The 16778-nt window shown below is 49.2% G+C and overlaps 1 protein-coding gene across 6 annotated transcripts in view; it reads right to left on the reverse strand.

Annotated features, from left to right (window-relative positions):
* Positions 1 to 16778, reverse strand: part of LOC124234329 (protein eva-1 homolog C-like) — a 115994-nt gene that overhangs the window by 67841 nt on the left and 31375 nt on the right. For 5 of the 6 annotated variants that reach the window (XM_046651653.1, XM_046651651.1, XM_046651647.1 and 2 more), the window contains exons 2-4: positions 13619 to 13815; positions 10603 to 10726; positions 2586 to 2738 (exon numbers count right to left, since the gene is read on the reverse strand). In XM_046651653.1, the coding sequence (XP_046507609.1) occupies positions 2586 to 2738; positions 10603 to 10726; positions 13619 to 13815 (474 nt within the window). The remainder of the gene's footprint in view (positions 1 to 2585; positions 2739 to 10602; positions 10727 to 13618; positions 13816 to 16778) is intronic. The other variant, XM_046651652.1, reaches the window with a different exon arrangement.

The following is a 16778-nucleotide window of genomic DNA, read 5'->3' on the forward strand; positions in this document are numbered from 1 at the left end:
CTGAGGATTCCTCCAACTCTGTATGGAAACCTGTCTTCGAGCCACAGTGTCTGCTAGCATTTTCTTTGGCTGATTACTTTTCCCTTTAAACCCAACTCCCGTCCAATTTTCCAGGAAGCTACGGCAGCGAGCTTCCGAGAGTCAATCATCAGTCTACATACAGAACTACCTACTTGGCCGGCCCACTTCGTCCGCTCAAAAGAACAGCTGAAATAGACGTGACTTATTGCTGCCTCCTGAAACACACGCGGCTAACTGAGACTTAGGAAGCCTGAGAAATGGGGTGCCCTGCCCCAATATTAAAAACTGGGGTCCCTTTTTGCAGAAATGGGTCAGATCACTAAGTGTCCCTTATCCAGCCAAGGAGATCAGATAATACGGGGAGCTGGATGTTCAGAAGGGCAGTGGTCAGATCTGCCTTTTAGAAGGTCCAGCCACTCTGGCGAGAAAGACAAGCCTGGGAGTAGGGAGGCTCCTCAATGGCCAGGCCACGGTCCCTTGACTCAATGCAGCACCAGGAATGAGGGAGGAGGGGGTGAGACACTGCACACACAGGTGTTATATGAGAGGGGGAATGGCGTTTCAGGAATTCACAGGTCACTGCTGGGGCACAGGCCGAGGGTGTGCCATTGACAATGGGGAGCCACCCTCACAAGTACCTTTCTGCCCCGTTTGGCAGCCGAGCCTGCTAGGACGGGAGCCCTCCCCACCAGATCTAATTAAGAGCAGCTGGATGCCCACTTCAGCCTGCCTTTGTGGTCTGCAGGGCTGCCCCTCCAGAGCCCGCTCCACCCTCGACAGAAGGGCCTTCCTTCCCAGAACGCTAGGCGAGGGGCCTTGGCGGCACACGGTCCCCGGGATCTGCTCTCTCGTTCTCTCCCATCTTGCCTGAGAGTTTGCCTGGGGAGTCAGGTCACAAGATGCTCTTTTTTCACATCCAAGATATTACTTATATATGAATTTCTTTTTAAAGTTCATGTAGAATTTCATATGTGATCCATGAATAAACTGGAGTAGTTTAATACATGAAGGAGCTCATTTGAGATTTTGAAGAATAAAGAGCAACTCCTCAGGCTGTTTCACAGCTGGGTGTGTCCTCTCTGATAATATGGGGGGTGGAGAGCAGGCTGTTTCACCACCACAGATTGGGGTGCATAACGGTTAGTTGTAACTGTCCGTTTGGCGAGGCTATGGTGCTGCCCGGTTGTTTGGTGAAACACTAGTCCAGATGTTGCTGTGAAGGTGTTTTTAAGCTGTGACTAACATGTCAATCAGCAGACTTTGAGGAAAGCGGGTCCCCCTCCATAATGTGGGCGGGCCTCAAGCAATCAGAGGAAGGCCTTCAAGCAAAGACTGAAGTTTCCCGAAAAAGGAATTTTTCTCAGAGCTGTAACATAGAACTTCTACCTGGGTTTCCAGCCAGCTGTCCTGTGGAATTTAGCCTCAAGATTGAACATCACCTCTTTCCTCAATTTCCAGCCGGCCAGCCTGCCCTGCAAATCTCAAACTTGCCAGTCACCATAAGTGTGTGAGCCAATTTCTTAAAATCTCTCTCTCTCATTCGTTATATATATATATATAAATAAAGATATATATATAAGATACATATATAAATAAAGATATATATATGCTATATATATAAATAAAGATACATATATATATGCTATATATATAAATAAAGATATATGCATATATGATATATATATAAAGAGCTATCTGTGATGGGGGCCGGCCCAGTGGAGTAGCAGTTAAGTTTGCGTGCTCCACTTCGGCAGCCCGGGGTTCACAGGTTCGGATCCCGGGCACAGACCTACACACCGCTCATCAAGCCATGCTGTGGCGGTATCCCACATACAAAGTAGAGGAAGATTGGCACAGATGTTAGCTCAGGGCCAGTCTTCCTCACCAAAATAACAATAATAATAACAATAATAATTAATAATAGTAATAATGATAGAGGATGACTTGGATGGGTGGCGCTGTCAGGCCCGCATCTCGGCCATCGTCTCTTAGCTCCAAACTGCAGACTTCTAAGAACAGCGACTCGCTGAACTCTTCCCCACACAGAACACGCTGGCTGCGTCCAGCCGCAGGGCCTCGCACTGGCTCTTCTCTCTACCTGGATCCCCCCAAGGACGGGCAGGCTCCCTCTCTCTCCTCCTTCAAGTGTCCGCGCAGCTTGCCCCTCACCGCATGGAATGTGTCCTCCCTGAGCACACTCCCTGAAACGCTGTTCTCCTTAGCGCTCACCCGCACCCGAAATACAACAATTAGCTCATTTACCATCTGTTTTCTCATTGCCCCCTTGTCCACTGCTAAGGCTAGCTCCATGTAGACTCTGTGTTGGTCACTGAATCCTCCCCCACGCCTAGAACAAGGCCCCGTATACAGCAGGCACTCAATAACTGTTCAGTGTGGAATGACTGAACAACGGACGGATTTGGGAATGTGGGGAAGAAGGAGGCCTGACCGTGGTGGGTGGTTCCCCCCAGCCCTCGACTTTCCCTCTAGTCCACGTACTGGCCGCTGCTGGCCTCCTTCCTGGGGAAGAAGCACCCTGATTATAGCCACCCATAAACATGTACCAAAGGGGGGGAGCTGCTCTGCTTCCGGGGCGCAGACCTCCCTCTCCTGGGTCCTCCTGCCGTAGGCCGCAGAGTAGATGTTGAGCAGCTTGGAGGGGTGGCAGTGCAGCGTCAGCTCCTGGTCTTCACACACGGTTTTGTTCTTTAATTCATCTGAAGCAGAAACAAACAGTGGCGGCACCATCAGCTTCCCTGGGCAGGAATCGAGAGCTCTGCCTGCATCCCAGCCGCTCATCCCCCCGGAGCTGCACCCTGAGAGGGACGATCGGGGGGGCCCTGGCTGCCCGTGGGGGTCTCTGACCCTGAAAGACCAAGCCTCTGCAGGAAGAGGGTGGGAGAGCCCATCGACGAGCGCAAAGACCCAGGAATTAGACTACAGCGCAAATGGCGGGGAGATGCCAGGGGAAGGAGGCACGGCTGGCTGGGTGAGGTCCTGGCGGATAGGAGGTTTCTCTCTCTCCCAACTTGAGGTCCCACATTCCTTCACTGAAGGGAACCTTTCCCTAAGTTTTAGTTAGCTTGGGACCCACACAGGTAAAGACCAGGAGCTGCCTGATGGAAGGTTAACCTCTGCAGAAGCCCGGTTAACCCTCACCCCCGACTTCAGAACGTTCTAGCGTCCCATGTATGTATTTAAAAAAGAGGTGATATAAACACAGATTATTTCCTTTGCTAGGAAAGGGGGAAAGTCAAGTCACGGAGTCTGTGAAGCGTCCCTCTTCAGAGAAGGATAAAGAACCGGCCCCAAAGCTGGTGAACCAGCAGCAGCTGCCGCTCGGGCTGACGCGACATCCTAGGTCAGGACCATCGGAACCAGGTCATACGTGGTTCCCAGAGAAGTTCGTGACAAGTTTGTTTGTTTGTTTCATCTGAGTGCCACAGTAAAATTTCCCTTTGCAATGTCATCCGGAGTTGACATTATAAATGCACTGCTGAAGAAAATACGGTTTTTCTTAAAGAGTGTACCGAAAAACTATTCAATGAATAAAAATGTTCAGTAAATAAAATTTGATTTTTTTAAAGTAATAATAGTGAACACTCCAGACACACAAAAAAACACACAGCGTACGATTCTCTTTACGTGAGATATCCAGAAAAGGCAAACTTATAGAGACAGAATGTAGGTTGGTTGTCCCAAGGCTGAGGGCTGAGAACACTGGAGGATGATGGGAAATGGAGGCAAGGACATTTTTTGAGATGATGGAAATATTCTCCAGCTGGACTGTGGTGACAGCTGCACTACTCAGTACATTTACTAAAAATCATTGAATTGCACACTTAAAATGGGCAAATTTTATACTATGTAAATGATACCCCCATGAAGATATTTTTAAAATAACAATAGTGAATATTTATTGAGCACTTCCTTTGAACTCGATCTTCTTCTAAGATCTTTAAAAGGGTCAGTGAATTTAATACTCAAAACAGCCCATGTGGGAACCAAGTCTTCATATCCTTTGCGTGTTGTATTTTGAATTTTTGGAAACTGTTTGGAGCAGCGATTCAGATATTCTGGATGCTAAGTCTTGTCTCTTCTATGTTATAAATATCTTTCCCTAGGCTGCCACTGAAACTTTGCAAAAGCAAAGCAAAACACAAAGGGGACCATGGTCACTTATTTGTATGTGCACTTCTCTCGTTCCCATCAACGTTTCGTAAATAAAAATCATGAAAAAAGCTAGCCACTCCATCACCTTCTGTCCTAGCTTTTTCTACTTTGAAATGGCAACCATGGGCACATCTTTCAGCCAAACAAGCAAACAAGAGCTAAACTACGGGAGCTGCTCGGGTCGTCAGGGGCTGCCTGGGATGCAGAGGGAGAGTGTGTCAAGAGTAAGGGAAACTAGTCTACCCCCCCGCGCCATCACACACACACACGCACACACACGCCGGCACTCACTTCTCTTCTTTCCTGGATGAGTGATGCAGGCTGATCCCAGCTCCCTGATACACCACAAGCCAAAGTTTTTCAAATTGTGATTTGAAGCCCATTCATGGGTCATGAAATCAATTTAATGAATTGTGACCAGTAATTTTAAAAAATAAAGAATAGGGGGCCCGCCCCGTGGCTGAGTGGTTAAGTTCGCGCTCTCCGCTTCGCCAGCCCAGGGTTCGGATCCTGGACGCAGACATGGCACCGCCCATTAGGCCATGTTGAGGCGGCGTCCCACATGCCACAACTAGAAGGATCCACAACTAAAAATGTACAACTATGTATTGGGGGGATTTGAGGAGAAAAAAAACGATGCAGGAAGAAAGAAGATTGGCAACAGTTGTTAGCTCAGGTGCCAATCTTAAAAAAAAAAAAAAATTTAAAAAAATAAAGAATAGTTTAGAAAATATCAAAGTGTCTCACACCAAAAAAGGATAAACAATATTTTATAATTTTAAAAAAACTTTTTAGAGGCCAGCTCGGTGGCCTAGTGGTTAAGTTCACATGCTCTGCTTCGGTGACCTGGGGTTCGTGGGTTTTGATCCTGGGCACAGACATACACACTGCTCATCAAGCCATACTGTGGCGGCATCCCACATACAAAATAGAGGAAGATTTGTAGAGCTGTTACCTCAGGGATAATATTCCTCATGCAAAAAGAGGAAGATTGGCAACAGATGTTAGCTCAGGGCCAATCTTCCTCACCAAAAAAACAAAACAAAAACATCCCACAAAAAACCAAAAACTTTTCAGTTGTACGTGTGTTACGCTGGGCTAAAACATAGAGTGTTCTTCTTACTCTGGGTTGCAATCAAACCAATTTAAAAGTTCCCACCTGAACCTTACAGGAAGGCGTGAATAGTTAACATCAGGGTGACGGTGGGAACTTTGGGGACCTTGTCTCCTAGAACCGATGATGCTTAAGCCCCAAACTTAAAACACGCAAGAAAATAATTTCTAAATAGAAATTCCACTTTTCTGTAACTTGTAAATTCCCACGCCTTTCTACCCTAGACAGAGAAGCCACAGTGAGGTCAAACTTTCAGGCTGCATGAAGGAAAACTTTTGAGGATCTCAAGATGACCACCAGCTCCGGTGCTGGGAAACCTTGGCTGTTCTTTAACACGTGATGATGGGAACATTCAAGATGAACGAAAGGTGCGGAGCAGAAACCAGGTCACCGATGCTCAGAAAATCCCCCCCCCAGTACCCCAACACACAAGGAAGCATCAGAAGGGGGAAAATTGAAGCAGTGACTAAGCAAATGTTTAGAATGCCCTTTATCCACTAACTGGAATCTTAATACAACAGCTTAAACTTAGAGCCAAGAAAAGTTTTGTTTTCTTTTTCTAAATGAAAAGAACACTGACTCCAATCCTGACATCAGATGGTTTGATTTCAGTGAGTCATATCTGCACTGGTACAAGTTTTTCAGGGCATTTTATGAGTAACTCCAAAATCCCCCCAACACTGAAATATTGCCTGACTTCAAAGGCCCAGAGTGAACGATGGCCTTCGATGCTGAACAGAGGGCATGGGCAGACACCAAAAGAGCTCAAGCACCCTTCCAACCAGGAGAATCCCAAAAAATGTTAAGAATGCCTTCCAGTGATAGAGTTTGCCAAAAAGGAGGGCGAGAGAAGGCAGGACAAAAACACAGCCTTATCTTAGCAAACTGGAAACTTCTTTAACAGGAATGGTTTCTTTCTTCTTTTTTTTTTAATCATAATTTTTTAAATTTTAAGAGTTGTGGTTTTTTTTTTTTCTTTTTTTTTAAGGCACATCAGGAAATGCATTTATGAGCCAGCATCCCTCTGGGGTATTAAAGCCCATTTATTAACGGCAGCCTCGATGCCAGCCCAACTCACCCAGAGCACGCCAACACCCACCCGCAGAGCCTTCACGATCTGTCCCCAGATGATGGGCAAAGCATCTCCCGGAATGGAGGGGCCTGCGAGTGTCCCATTACAAGCTTGGGATTACTGTTGTGTGACGCTGAGTCACTTGGTTCCTTGGGAATGTGCTAATTCACTGTCGCCTAAGAGTGACATTTCTGGGTTCTAAAAACAACAGGATTACTAGCATAATTGCTGCTTTTCTTGGAGAAGGAGAATTTGTTTTCGGGCTGGGTTAGAGCGCTCAGTGGTCCCAGATTAGAAAAGGTATGGGCAGCCTTCTAGAAGTGGGTCAACAACTGCCCTGTGGGTTGGGATGGGGACAGTGACAGGACCCCGGGCAGAGGTGGAACCACGACTGCTTAGACGACAATAGCCACAAGTTCTGTGGGCCATTTCCTCTTTTTTTTTTTTTTTTTTTGAGGACGATTAGCCCTGAGCTAACTACTGCCAATCCTCCTCTTTTTGCTGAGGAAGACTGGCCCTGAGCTAACATCCGTGCCCATCTTCCTTTACTTTATACATGGGACGCCTATCACAGCATGGCTTCTTGCCAAGCAGTGCCACGTCTGCACCAGGATCCAAACCGGTGAACTCCGGCCGCCGAGAAGCGGAAGGTGCGAACTTCACCACTGTGCCACCGGGCCCGCCCTCCTCCTCTTTAATAACACATAGACATATTTGCATAAAGCAGCGGCCTTTCAAAGGTGGGCAAGGGGAGTGATCTGTCACAATGGGAATATTTTATTACTAACATTATTTACAATTGCCAGTGCATGGCAATAGGAACCTGTAGCCAGATATCTAGTCACTTTTATTATGTTTTTAACTTTAGGCAGTGCACCCTGCTATTGCCTGAACCCAGGGCAGTCTACACCCCTCCCACCCTTGGTATATCACTGCCTTTCAGTCATTCGCACGTTTAGCAAGAATTGCCTATCGGAATAAGAGCTACCAATTACTGAGTTGAACCCCACCACAGGTCCTGTGCTAGGCATTTTACAGATGGCACTGGACATTCACAGTCTGCACAAGAGCTCTATGCAGAAGGTGCATTATCTTCATTTTACAATGGAGCCTTGGAGCCTCAGAGAGTTTCCATGCACTGCCCACGGTCACATAGCAGACAGGGCTAAGACCCCAGAGCTGCCTAAGCCCGAAGCCTTACTGAGACCAAAATTCCCTGAAGGGATGAGACTTACGGAGGAGGTGAAGCATGGTGCACACTCCAGGAAAAGAAAGTTCTAGTGAGGATTGCTGGTGAAATAGCTCTCCAAACACCAAACACACAAACAAGCCCCGATCTGCAGTGTTTGCCCATTTCCCAGGTATAAACATGCCCATCGTGGCAGACTTCCCTGCACACGGGCAGAGGTGGGAAGAGATGCGCAGCCCTGGCTCTCCTGACAAGAGCTGGCTCTGCGTGCTGTGGGTGCAGCCGTGGACCCTCTGGACGATCAGAGCGTCATGCAGGGGCTGGGCCTGCGGACGATGGAGGAGAAGAGCCTCAGGAGGTGAGAGGGCTGCAGAAAAGAGGCAGGAGGATGTAGGGACAGCCACAGTTCCACCTCTAGTTCACAGCAGCCATAGGAGCCGCCTCCCCAACGATAGGTCCACTCATGTCACCAATGTCCAGGTTACACAAGGTGCTCGGGTCTGAATGTTGGTGTCCCTGTAAAATTCAAATGTCGAAATCCTAATGCCCGAGGTGATGGCGTTAGGAGGTGGGGCCTTGGAGGTACCTAGGTCATGAGGGCGGAGCTCTCATGAGTGGAATAAATGCCCTTACAAAACAGACCCCAGAGAGTCCCTTGCCCCTTCTGCTCTGTATGGTTATAGCAAAAAGACAGCCATCTGTGAGGAAGTGGGTCCTCGGCAGACATCAGATCTGCTGGCACCTTGATCTTGGACATCCCAGCATCCAGAAGTGAGAGGAAGAAATTTCTGGTGATTATAAGCCACCTAGTTTACAGTATTTTGTTATAGCAGCTCAAATGGACTAAAACACCAGGCTCGGGCCCTCTCATCTGTTATACACGGGCAGCCAGAGGGGCCTCCAACCCCATTCGAGCACCCTCTCTGCTTAAATGCCGCCCCACAGATAGAGTCCAGCTCCTTCCGTGGCCATCAGGGCCCAGGTCCTGCTCCAGTCCTCCGGCCCAAGCTCCTGCTTGCTCCTTTCAGCCCGCTGCCCCCTCCGGCCATAGGCTTCTGGATGGAATGCTCTTTCTGTGCCCGACCCCCACACCCCTGCAGATCTCAGCTCCACCATCGCTTGCGAGGAATGCTTTCCCTGAACCCCTGCCAAGGTCAGTTCCTCCTTTGAGCTGCTTGCCCAGTATCCAGGGCACAGGGGTCTTCTTTAGATGTTTTCTGGACAGATATGGTCTTTCTGGAGAAAGATAATATTTGGCCTGGGACCTAAAGGATGAGAAGGAACCGTCTATGTGAAGATCGCAGTACACTCTCACTGGATGAAGGAACGTTGGAAACTGCCATCCAGGAAGCTTCTGGAAGACACGAGTTCTCTCTGTATCCAACACCTGGCCCAACCCCTGTGCACAGTAGGTGCTTAATAAGCATTAGCTGAAATGAAATTATAAACAGAGAGAATCGCTAATCCTTCCCAACTGTTTTATTGTTAACATTTTGAACAAGGACCACTTTAAAAGGGGTTATCTTGTTCACCACGGAAGGAGAGTGGAAGAGAAAAAGGTGGCAAGTGGAGGCAGTCAAGGGCGTGCCCAGAGGCGTGGTCGTTTTTGAGATTCAGCCTCAGGAGGGAAGTGATTTAGAACGCGAAGACCTAGAAGTGATTTTCCAGAGTCTACTGAGTGGGGCAGGAGGTGATGAGAATTCCTGGGGGTCGGGGTAGGCTATTCTACAAAGTTCGGGCCTGCTTGTGGGTGTTTGTGGCTGTGTGTACGTGCAAGTGAGAGTGTGCACGTGTGAGGACTTGTGCGACAGCAGGCACGTGTATAATAGGATGTATGGGTGTGACAGTATGCATGTAGGAGTGACTGTGTGTGTGGTAGGTGTGCGATAGCGTGTGCATGCATGCAAATGAGTGTGTGTGTGGGTGTACTTGTGAGTGTGAATGTGCATTTGAATGCACAGTATGCGGGCAGAGCCTAGGGGCAGTTCTGAGGTACCTGGGCCGCAGCAAGGAAAGGCTTTGAGACAGAAGCCTGGATATTTGCTGGAAGGATCCAGGGCTTTCTCTGCAGATGTGCACTTGAGACCGTTACACGTGTGTGGTCCCAGCGCCTCACTCACTGCCTGCATCTGGGCCACCAGGGGTGGGGGCAATGCGGACTCCAGAGGCAGAAACCAACAGAGAACAAAATGTACAAACGAAAATGGTTGTGTTGGGGGGAGAGCACGGAATTTAAAAAATTATTATTCCTTACATTTTTGTTAAATGTCGTTGCTAAAACACTGCTTTCTTTTCCGCAAGTTTTTCAAGGAACCTCTAAGGCTACAATTACCTACGGCTTCTCCCAGGCAGACCCTCCAGGCCTGGACGCATGACCTACTAGCTGAAGAGCAATTATTTTTGGCCAGCAATGTGTTCATCACCAAACCGATGTGCATTAGAAATGGCCAAAGTCAAGGCAGAAAAGTACAAGAATCAGAATAAAAGAGGTTGCATCAGCCAGGTCCTCTTCCTCTTTTCTTCTCCTTAAGAAAACTGTGTAGGGAGCCCCTGCTGGAGATGAAAGTGAGAAGAAACCAGTTCATAAGGATCTGAAACCGTGGGCTTGGGTGGCAGCTGTGCCACCACAGGCCCCCTTGGAAGAACAAGCTTTTCTTCAGCTGAGGGTCAGCCTCAGAGCTAAACTTCCTCTGAAAAGGAGAAGCGAGTCCTCATTTTGAAAAACAGCAACGGCAGCCTCCTGTCACCCTTGATATTTTTGGCATCAATACAACTGAGTTTCACATATTAGGAAAGATTTTTAAAATTCAAGGATTCGTAAGAATGCACATGGATATGTGGGTGTACACACACACACACACACACACACACAAATACACACAAACTGAAAAATTGGGTGGGATGGGGCCCCAACATTTCTACTAAGAGTTTCAAAGTTGGACGAACGCCAGCTGGAAGAGAATTTTTGTCAGGGGTGTGAATGATCCAGGGACCCACACCCCAAACACACTGTCCCCCTCAGAAGTTACTTACTAGGTTGGCATTTAAAGGAGACCAGGAGGTATTTACTGCTTCCTGGACAAAGGTCAGGTCCAAAAACACGGCTATTGACCAGGAGGTGGCAGGCCCGCTGGTTCTGGCATTCGTCCAGCACCTTCTAAAAGGAAGGGGTAGAAAAGGGATAGGCTTGAAAACCACATGCGGTGTTGGCGAGACCCCAAACCTGGGCTGCTCCGGGCTCTGAGGGGGAAGGGACAGCTGCCCACCTGGCCTGGGGTACACACGGAAGACCTTTGCGCTGGTATGAGCTGTGTGTAAGAGGACAGGAAGCACATGCACGTGGGTGAGCAGGTCGGCTCCCTGTCTCTCTGCCTTTCCAGAGGAAGCAATCCAACCCAAGAGTGCCAGGTCCCCATCAGAAAACCAGCCTCTAATTCCCCTCAACTGGCACCACTGCTGACAGTTTTGGCAAAGCTACATGGTGGAGGCTCCAGGGGCTGTGAGCAAGATCAGAGTGTCTTAGAGTGTTAGGCTGGAAGGGACTCTGTGGGGACCAGGAACCATAGTCACAGCTCCTCGTCCTTCAAAACAGCCCGACACAGTCCACAGGAGAGCTCAGCATTTGGGGAGGCCTTGGAGACCCAAACCCCAACACAGGCCAACGAGGGAAGACTAAAAAGCTGATTCCCAACCTTGCCAACCTCAAGGGCAGGGGACCTACTTCTCCCTGGGGAGCAATTTTCTTAGTGGAATGCTCAGGCTTTCTGTTGAACATTTGGTTTAAAGGCTTTCCTTCAAATCTCTCTCTCTCCTGAATTTTTCCAGGCTGCTCATTCCTTTGTGAATGAACCTGTGGAAGCTCGTGGACCACCCTATGCTGGGCCACAGAAAGACCCAGCACCTCGCTGCTGCTCTTCTGGTTCCCAAATGGAACAAGCCCCGCCCGTGACAAACACAGAGGTCCTACACTTGGTTTTGGTCAAAAGGACACCAAGCACAGTAAAATGTTCTCAAGAATCTACTCATTACTGTTGGACTGAATTTAGCGCAGATTCACGAGACTGTCTGAGTCTCCATGTTCTCATAGTAGCTGGTGGAATATCTCTGTAGGGATGCTGGCCCTACCGGGTATCACCTGTCACCTCAGGGGCCCAGAAGATGTGTATAAAATCAGGAAAAACGTGGAGGGAAACCCCGAGGACCCCCAGATGACGGCGCACATTCTCATGGCCAAGGGTCATTGTGAAATGAATCAGCCCTTGGAGGGCTGTGTGTTACAACCACAGAGCGGAACTCAAGGCAGGGCTGTTTCCAAACTGTGTTACAGCTGAATAATGCAGACAGGAGGACCTCCTGTTGACCTTGAGTCCCGGGCTGGATCAGCTGAGGTGCTCCCGTGCGGACGTCAACCTGTTCTCTCCACGTTAAGCAACCTCCCTCTGAGGGAGCCTCATGCCTCAGCTCCCAAATGCAGTTGAAAGACACAGAGTAAAGAATCTCCTGATCCCTGGGTGAGAGCAGTGCACGGGGATGTTTCTGGCAAACAAACCCTCCAGACAACATCAGAACTGTGCTCACAAATGCTAACTTGGCCCGGTTATGGGAACATCCTCTTCCCCCAGGGCTGCCTGGCAGAGGCAGGCACCATGTTGGAGACGGAGGGTGGTGTCCACACCCTGGAGTTCCAGGTGCCAGGACTTCATACTTTCACATTGGAAAGTAGGCACTTCCACCCTGTGGGCACTGGCCAACATTCTTTTTACGCACCTAGGAGGGCAGCAGACGGCTAGGGTACTAGGGATGGGTGGGCAGGGTAGTCGGGGTGAGGAATGAGGCAAGCCAACAGGGATATGGGTCCTGGAGTGGTACCCAAGGGGAAGGATTGCGGGTAGCGTGGGATGCACAAGGAAGTAACTGCTCTCCTCCAGGAGCAACATCTCGTCTCTCCTCCAGGGGATTCATTCAAACACATTCTTTTGACTACCCAGTTGGTGTCTTCACCAATCATATGACTACCCAGATACTACGATGCTTGGGATGGAAGCAATAAGTGCTGTGAGAAACAGAAACATCCTTACATGATCATATTATTTTTGCTTCTCCTCTTTGGGCCTTAAGGAGCACTACACAGCATTAAAGATAAGTCCGTTTCTCCTTAGTCCTCCTAGGAAATTTATCTCCACCCTCATTTCCTACGATTGACAAAATCAAACTGACATTTGCCGCACAGTCTGACCACCCTGACTTCAATGGATTCATACGGAACTTCGGAGGATTAAAAAAATCCAAATGACTCCATAGTCTTGGCCAATAGTTATAAATGTGGAGGGGCCAGGGACAGTGGAGCAGAAGTTTCTTGGATAATTGAAAGCCAAATGTATGCTACAATCGTCATTGAAATATCAATTTTGACCTCCTCCTATATCGAATATCTCCCGAATAGCAACCCAAAAAAGAATGACTCAGCACCTCCCCCCCCCCCCGCCCCGCCCTGTACTAACCAGTAGAAGGATGAATCAACAGAGGCCGCCCAAAGTAGGTTGAAATGAGAATAACACGATTATCTACAACTGGAGAAGCAAACCATCAAAACACAAAGACACTTATCAATATTTCCCTTCCTGGAGTGCCTTCTCTAAGAAGTTGATCCTGACCTCAGATGTCTGCCTCACAGAGATCCTTGTGGTTCCCACCAAAGAATCCACAGCCTTCCCTCTCTCCTGGGGTATTGATGGGGGCCGTGGGTCTGGAGGTTGAAGCCCAGCATGACTGTACTTTGCCTTACTGCAGAGAAGAGTATGCCTCTGAATAAATTCCTAAGGCAAGTGGATTCAGGGGGCTTTCCAAGAAGCAGGAATTCTATTTAGACTTGTTTGGTAAAGAATCCTTTTGAGAAGCGAATAATAGCTCTCCTGCAGAATTGGTGATTTGTATAAATGTGGATTTTCATGCATCAGGTTCACTTAGAATGAACTATGTAATCATAAGTATACATACAGAGAGAGAGAGAACCAATTTATCATCTTAAAACATCTACGAAAGGCAATACCTGCAATGTGGTGGGTGCCATACAGGTTAAGCGGTCTTCCCTCTGGGAGGCAGGCTGCTGGGCACTACATATTTGCTGATCTTGCCCATAAAATGCCGACTGGACACTTATCGTAGAATGCCGAGGGCACTGGAGAGTCAAATGGTCCCCGTCACAGGCATAGGCGGTGTGGTTTTGCAGGAGTTTGGTTAGGTAACCTGGAAAATATTCAGCCGGGTTACAAGAGGCCCAGGAACTCACCACTCCTCCACAGATTCTGGAGCGGGAGGACCTCAGCTCCCCCAGGGAAGGGGCTGGTCAGGCAGGAAGATGCGGGGAGGTGCTTTAGCAGCTCCCAAGGAGAAGACACCAAGCTAGGCCCCGAGCTGGGCCTGAAGAGCAGATGCCAGTTTTCCTGTCTGGGCTGGAAACCTCGGTCTGGGATGGCCACTGGAAGGCTCCGAGGGCTCTTTCCCTTCAGGAAGCACTAAGGGAGGGGCCAGGAGCCAAGAAGTCCTGAAGCATCGCTATAAAGCAGGAAAAAATTCTGAGTGTGTGTCCCTTGGGCAGTAGATGCCTGTCCTGAGGGAAACTCAGGTCCTCTGATCTCCCTCTAGCTGGGCCAGGCCTTCCTGGAGCAATGGGATGCCATTTCATTTTAGGAAACCACTCCTGGGACTGTCTCAGCCCTGGAAAGGCAAGCCAGGACACCCGGCATGGGGTAAGGGAGGGGACAGAGTGGATGGTGGGGCTCCATTATGGGTCAAACAGCATCTCCCCCAAATTCATGTTCACTGGGAACCTCAGAAGGTGACCTTATTTGGAAAATAGGGCTGGTATCGATATAATTACTTAAGATGAGGTCATACTGGAGGAGGGTAGGCCCTGAATCCTACATGCCTTGGGTCCTTACAACAAGAGAAAAGACACAAAGAAGACAGTCCTATGAAGACTAGAGTGATGCAGCTACAAGCCAAGGAACACCAAAGATTGCCAGCAGCCACCGGAAGCCAGAAGAGGCAAGAGGAGATTCTTCTCTAGAACCTTCAGAGAAAGCATGGCCCTGTTGACACCTCGATTTCGGATTTCTAGCCTCTGGAAGCCTGAGGGAACATCTTTCTGTGGTTTGTAGCCACCCAAAGTTTGCAGTCATTTGTTACAGCAGCCCCAGCAAACTAATACAGGCTCCCCGTGCTGGCCTCCCGGCCACTTGTCGAGCAGGCCTGAGGAGCACATGGGCCTTGGGCTCTGAGGAGCTGGGTGGATGGCCCAGCAGGCCCGGGTGGTCTGGGCTGTTTCTCAGAAGGGAGGAAGGAAGGTTCATCTGAAATGTAGATTCCTTTCCTCCTTCTCACACCTCGTGAGGTCAGTCGCAAGGCGGCTGGGAGGGGAGCCAGGGACTTTTCGGTGAGGTGTGTGGGAGCCGGGTTTGGCAGCCCGCGGCCTCTCAGGGGGTTGGGGGAGGCTGTGGAGGAAGACAGTTTCAAAACTCCCCAGTTCCCACACAGACTTCAGTCATTCCCGGTTAGGGGTCAGAATCCTCTCAGAGCCCTAATTCTCTGCGGAAGGCACCCAATCCAGCCCCAGGGCTTCCCTGAAGGTCACAGGAAAAGGGATCCAGATGGTCTGCCGTGGGGGGGGGGTTGCATTTGCCAATCTGAAGATGAAATCCGGGAGCGCCCACCAGCCCACTTAATCCAGACCTTAGGTCTCTCACTACAACTCCTTTTTCTCTTCCTGCTCTTGAAAACCATCATAAGAACAGCCAAGAAATCAGCCACCTGGAGTTAGCTGCACTTAGAGAAGCAGAGCCTAACTCAAGCAACAACACTGACGTCAGGCACCAGGCATGGGAGTCAGGGTCCTGCTTGTTGGAACAACATCATCGCTCACATGGCGTACCCCGCCAGGCACCGCGAGAGGCCAGGCAGAGACCCCTTGGGGGTCCAAGGCCTGTAGGTCAGTGTTTTCCTGCAGGACACATAGGTGGGCCCTGTTAAAGCCGTGAGCTGTGAAAGTTCCAGTCTCCTCGATGAGATCTCAGAACCCTGTTATGAGCCACACCAGAGAATTCAGGGCCACCCAGAAGCTCCCCAGGCTGGTACCCCCATACTTGGGTCTTTTCAGTCTCATCATTAAAACTTTCCTGTCCATCACCCCGCCATTCCCCAGGACCATGCTGGATGACCAGTGGACTAAAATGTTCAATTAATTCTGGGAGTGTGACTTTGGCTATATGTTTATGGTTTGTCCAAAGGCCATGTGTTACTCTAGCGAGATGAAGGTAATGGCCCCAGGGGTCGTGGAGCCACAAGGTGGAAGGGGCCTGGGTCCCAGCTTCACGGAGGGAAGAGCTGCCTGCTCCACTGACTGTTACATGAATGAGAAAGAAACTTCTCTGGGTTTGAGCCCTTACTTTCTTCACTCTGTCACGCCGTCTGTCCCCAGTAACAGAACCTGATCTCTGTGATACCATTTATATCAAAATACGACACAAGTGCAGTGCTGCGGCCCGAGCCCCCTGCATACCGTAGTCATATTTGAGAGTGATCCTCGGGAGGCAGAAGCTCCATGTGCAGAATTGACTAACTCGACGTCTTTCAGGCCCTTTGGCACTTTGAGGGGAGAGGGTAGCCCCCCTCCCGGTACATGAGTCCTAACAGGATGCAAGTACAAAAAGGAGACGTCAGCAGGAAAACTTGCTCTAGACTCAGTCCAATTCCTTCTTCAAAAACCTGCTCTTATGTCCAGGCAATGGAATACCATTCAGCACTAAAATGAAATGAGCTATGAAGACACAAAAAGATATGGAGGAACCTCCGATTCATATTACGAAGCGAAAGAAGCCAATTTGAAAAGGCTACATACTGCACGATTCCAACTGCACGACCTGGTGGGAAAGGCAGGACTCGAGAGACAATAAAAAGATGAGTGGTCGCCAGAGGTTTGGGGCGAGGGATGACTAGGTGGAGCACAGAGGGTTTTTAGGGCAGTGAAACCGTTCTGTATGACACTATAACGGTGGAAACTTGTCATTATACATCTGTCAAAACCCATAGAATGTGCAACTCCAAAAGTGAGCCCTAATGTAAACTAGGGACTCTGGGTGACAATGATGGGTCTGTGTAGGTTCATTGATTGTAACAAAGGTACCACTCGGAGGCGGAGGGATGTTGCTAGT

Source organism: Equus quagga, unplaced genomic scaffold (genome assembly GCF_021613505.1).
Source record: "Equus quagga isolate Etosha38 unplaced genomic scaffold, UCLA_HA_Equagga_1.0 73442_RagTag, whole genome shotgun sequence".
Taxonomy (NCBI): Eukaryota; Metazoa; Chordata; class Mammalia; order Perissodactyla; family Equidae; genus Equus; species Equus quagga.